At 37.0% G+C, this 5,609-nt stretch overlaps 1 protein-coding gene across 1 annotated transcript in view; it reads right to left on the reverse strand.

Moving 5' to 3' along the window:
• Nucleotides 1–2,014, reverse strand: part of slc2a1b (solute carrier family 2 member 1b) — a 23,325-nt gene extending 21,311 nt beyond the window's left edge. Inside the window, exon 1 of the mRNA XM_008279514.1 lies at nucleotides 1,615–2,014. Coding sequence (XP_008277736.1) covers nucleotides 1,615–1,629 — 15 coding nt within the window. The 5' untranslated portion in view covers nucleotides 1,630–2,014. The remainder of the gene's footprint in view (nucleotides 1–1,614) is intronic.
• Between the last annotated feature and the right edge of the window lie 3,595 nt (nucleotides 2,015–5,609).

The following is a 5,609-nucleotide window of genomic DNA, read 5'->3' on the forward strand; positions in this document are numbered from 1 at the left end:
AACTATACATTGAGCTGAAATGACTAATTAGTTAACTAATTTGGCGATCAAGTAACAATCAAAAAAACAAACAGCAAGTGTAACAAATTCTCAGTAATAAAAAGCAACAGAAATATATACAGTGTGCTGAAATGTGAAAATTATTTGCATGAGAATGTGCATATTTACATAATACAAGGTGTAAACAACTTGACATGTAAAAAGCATGGTTCACGTGATGGTGTCAGCTTTTCAATATGATGATTTGGTGCTTTTTGGGTGATAAAATATAATAAACTGTCACCTTGAGCTCTGAAAAAAAAAAGACATTTGAGTATTTCTAATGTCTCAGAGACCAGATAGGGAAATTGTGTATTTACAAAGTTACCTGCAGCCCTAAAATTAAAAAAAATGGCAGAAAATCCTTCCACATATAGTACTTTTCTTCAGGTGCACCTTGCTAGTACTTTTTCTTGATTCAGAGTGTAAAACACTTCACGTCTTGCATTTGTATTTATTTGTTTATTGTATTATTTCTGGTATTAATTACTATAAACTCACAAAATTATACTTTTTAACCATATTAGACTGTCAGAACTCGTAATGAGTACTTTTTCTATTTTTTAACATTTTAATTGATTAGATAATTGACTAGAAGGTTAAACAATGAAAAAATATTTTATTACAGGTAGACCTTGATTACTGAAACTAACAAGGCAATGCATCAATAAAAACAATTGTGCTGCTTTTTTGGTCATAATTACAATAAAATGTCATCCAGCTCTGTATAATATGTGATTTCTTTAGTATTTTCTGATGTCTTAGAGACTAAATACAATTCTTCTGCATAACAGTACTTTTACGAGTTTGCTAGGACCTTTTTTTGAGTAAACTCTAAACTTGTACTTCTGAACATACAAGAGTAGGTTTTGCCTGAACATTGGCGATGACACCTTAAGTCTTTGGGTCTTTCTTTGCATTTTGAGTGTGAAACATTTAATTTCTTGCCATTTTGGTGAATTTTGGAGCACAAATTTGTACCCTTAACTGCATGCAGCTTTCTTTTTCTTTCCATTGTGAGGCCAAATCCACTTATCCAAGGATCGAGGGGGTCGCATCCCCTGCATCTAAGCTGTGAAATGCTCCTTTAGTCACGTAGCCTTTATGCAGGAACCTCACCAAGCTGCAGTGACATAATAGTGCGTCATAGCGGCGACAGGGGCGCGAGACGGTTCCTGACCCCCCACCCCCTCTTTCCTCGAGACGTGACGTGAAACAAATACAAGGAATAAACCATAAAAATTCACTTTACAAACCTCTATTCCGGTATCAATATTACGTTAGTCGAGTTTAAGCTGGCGTGAGGCGCAGTAGTTAAACCGTTGGGCGCAGAAACTTGCTTGAAAACATCATTTAAGTGCATTAAAATCGACTAAATCGTACTTTTAAACGCACTCCCGAGCGGCAGAAGACGCTTTTTTTTTGGTCGCAGCACAAACACGAGCCACATCACCGCTGGAGCCACATGTGGAGGCTGCGCGAAGCCTCAGCTACCGTGAACCCGCTGAACCCGACACCGGGTGACAGCCCGGAGCCACCAAGCAGGTCTGACAGCACACACACGAGCACACTCACCTTCCCCGAGTCCATGGCAGCGCTCAGACTCGACTCTTTCTTTGTCTGCGGGTCTTGTGGGAGAGTTGGCGGCGATGGAAGAACTTCCTCGGAGGGTCGCTCAGAAACCGCTCATCTTTGGGGAGAGTTGTTCCGCTGAAATGTTCTTTCTTCTTGAAGAGAAACTCTTCAGTTTCTCTTCTTTTTTTCTTTTCTTTTCTTTTTAAAGCCCAGCAGTTGTAGCAGGATGTCGGCTCTTTAGTTTTTTCTGTCTTTCTCCCGCTTCGGTTTAGTTTTGAAGCTCCAGCAGCTTTTACGCGCAGCCTCGTGGATGTGAAAAGTCTTCCAGGATGTTGGAAGTTTGTCCAGCTTCTGGAAACTGCTCTTTGGAGACATGAGCAACGCTTCGGTTAATATATTATAGCTGACGCAATTTGTGCGGGGTGTGTCCGAGCTGGAGGCCCGTCCTCCCCGGCAGCCAATGACAAGGTCTGGCATCAAACACACACACAGCAGGCATGGATGTGGTACGGTAACGGAAGTACATTTACTCAAGTACATTTTTAACATGCTCAAATTGTACTTTTATTTCAGCTTTAGCTACCAGTCTGGAACTTTATGGATGCATAAAAAATAAATAAAATAAAAAACAAACAAACCAAAAAACCTAAAACACGAAATACTTATGAAACATGATGCTTTCTTACAGTATATGTAATTAGGCCTACAGCTAAAAAACAATCTGTCAATACATTTATCATAACCTTAATTTTTCATACAAAAATACCTCAAATTTCACGATTCCATGACTTAAGCTGTGGTGGAAGGTAACTTGAGAACATCTGCTTGAGTATTTTATTTTATTTTATTTTGTTTTATTCATTACGTAGTCCTCTTTTTATCCAGCTTTAGTTACCAGTTACTTTACAGAATTAACAAAATTGCATTTAAAAAAAAGTTTATATAAAGTACTTATATAATACATACAAACACAGCTGGAACAGTTTATCAGTGCAGTTGATAAACTAACAGGATGTTCATTTTCAAGTTTTTTTTTGTGCAAAAATACCCCAAAGTTCATGATTCCAGATTTGCCACTTTTTAATTATATTATTGAATCATTTTAAAGTAATTTGTAGTCATGTTTTTGTCATCAAACACACACACACACACACACACACACACACACACACACACACACACACACACAAACACAGGAAGCTTGGTAATAGTGCAGGTAGTGAACTAACTGTGGTGAAATGTAACTTTAGTACATTTACTCAAGTACATTCTTTGATCCTTTGCTATTGTACTTTATACTCAGCTTTAATCACCCGTGACTTTACACACTTAAGATAGTTGCATACAAACATATGAAGTGCTTATGTAATATCTGTTACAGTCAATAGGAACACACCTCAAAGAGTTTCTCAATGCAATGTTTTGCCGCTTTCCTTCTAAGTTATTTTGATAATTTTAAATGTATTGGTAATAGTTTTAAGGGTTTGACGGCTGGTGTTACAAAACAACCATTTTGATTATGTCGCTCTACCATGAAATGTTGCATCATCAAGTCAAGTCAATTCAATTCATTTATAAGCTCTTCTCAAAACAACAAGTGTTCACAAAAGTCCTGTGCAGCTACACTCCTTTTACATTGCAAACGTTATTGTGTTGGGTTGGGTTGACATTATGATGTTATAATAATTGCATCGGCTTAATGTTGTGTCTGATTTAAACTCAAATTTTTGAACTAGTTGATTTTAAACTAAATTAAGTTAACTTTGACATTGCTTGATAACTTAGTCATTCTTCACATTAAGTTCAGGATTTCAAGTGTCCTCTCTCTATCCTAACAGCAGTTTCACGTGGTTAAGATTGGTAATTAAAAATACCTTTGACTGTAGATGAAGGTGTGTCAATGCGGTATGTTGGTTAAATATAAGTTCATTAGATGTCGTCATAACTCAAACAGCCCAAATATTATTTTTAGTGTAGAAGAACAACCGTAAAACAAAAACAATGTGACAAAACAAACAAACAAACAAACAAAAAAAACAGGTAAACCAGTCAACAAATATCAAAACTCACCCTGGCTTTCAAAATGTCCAGCGTTGGTGAAGTCCTGATGTGACGGTGCAGGCTGTTACACATTAAAGTATCAGTAATAATAATAATAAGAAGAAGAAAATATATAACAACATACCAACTGCTGGCCTTTTTCTCTACATTGAGTGCCTTCAATATTTTAAGTATTATTTGAGTGAATCATATTTATATACTTTTACTTTGGAAACATATTCAATGCAGGACTTGTATTGGAGTAGTGTGATAAAGTAAGAAAGTAAGTAGGTGAGAGTTGCAGCTGAAAGCTCTGCATTCACACCATTGCATAGGTTTAAGTGTAGAAATATGATCAGCAGAAAAAACAAGCTGCCAGAAATAAAGCCAGAAATGTCTGTTTTTAGATTATTTGCTGAAGAAACCACTCGACCAGTGAGGTACATCATCACATTGAGGCAGAAATCAGCTAAAAATAATTTGCAACTCTACCCACAAAGGCCTCATACAACCAGAGGCATTAAGTGGATAAACACTATGTTTTAGGCTGTATGGACACATCTTCTTGTGGTGTATATTGTTGTGTCATCTACTAATATATGTGTGAGAATGTAGCTGATAAAGTTTGTCATTTCTATATAGGGACAAAAGAGTCTGAATTACTTTCAGTATCTGTTATTTACATTTTGTTAACTGATTTCCAGCCTTAGTAATGTAAAAAGGCTGCATTGAAGTCATATTTGCTTTTAATAATTCTGCTTATATTTTAAAAAATGCATTTTGTCTTGATGTGAACATCTTTTATATTGTTTGTTGTTTTTTTTTTTGTTCTTTTTTAAAATCATTAATAGTATTTCCAGATGACTTTCAACTGGTTTTGAGTTGTTTGCCTTCAGCTTTCAGTTGTCTAACTATGAGTCACTGGTGTTTCACCAGCTCGCTGAAATGACATATCTGCCCTCCATTCAACCTCTCCGCTGTGATCTGGGATGTTTGTTACCAAAGGCCTGGAAAAATAAATTTAAAAAATGAAAACTGTGCACCACCTTTTGTTTTGTATTGAGGGGGAGTTGTCCGGTTTGAGTGTGTGTAAAAAAAATTAAGAAAATAATTAGGAGCACCCAAAGGGAAATGCATGTGTTTGCACAGTGCCTGAAAGCGCAGGGGGGGAAGGGAGGGTAAGCGGTCGAATTTGTCAAAATTTGTTCCCTTCGTATTTTGTCTTCTGCCTTTGAAACCTTGGATAAACAATAATAGGGAAATATTGAGGAAAGGCTCAAGTGGGAACCCCAAATAAACTGCCTCGGTTTTGTGACAGAATGAAGGAATAACATTAAAACAAGTTTGTGTGTTGAAGGCTGATGTGAAAAGTATCACGCTGTCACATCTGTGTTTCCAGGGAGCACTTTCGTCACCCTCACTGGTATTGTTTCCTCTTCATTAATCATACACTCATAGTAATTGTAAAGAAGACTTTTTTCTCTCATTTTAAGCCACTAAAATGCACAAGCAAAGATGAGGTCAACACACGATGCACAGGCCTCCTGCTACAGGTGGTGGGGTTGCTATCCAGCTGGAGCATGTTGAAATGGAAAGAAAATAATCGCGATGGAGGAGGAGGAAGAACGCCTGTATTCTTACGGCAGCAACAGTGAAGGGAGAACAGGAAAAAAAAAAAAGACACATTAAGGAACAGTTTATTATTGTTTGGTTTTAACCTGCAAATCCTTTGAAAGTCCAACGAAAACAATAACAGACATTTTTTTTCCTGGAACAAAGAGCGAATGTTCTGAAGGATGGTATTGTATAGTAAATCAAACGCTCAGGATGCCAGTCACAAGGAGTCTGACTTCTGTCCGGTTTAAACAAAGCCTCTGCATAAACGCAGCAGAAACTACTGACTGCTGGAAACCTTTCTGCATTTTGCAACACCTGAGTTCTTTCTATCTTCACTT

This window comes from Stegastes partitus, unplaced genomic scaffold (assembly GCF_000690725.1).
Source record: "Stegastes partitus isolate 25-593 unplaced genomic scaffold, Stegastes_partitus-1.0.2 Scaffold5, whole genome shotgun sequence".
NCBI classification, from domain to species: domain Eukaryota; kingdom Metazoa; phylum Chordata; class Actinopteri; family Pomacentridae; genus Stegastes; species Stegastes partitus.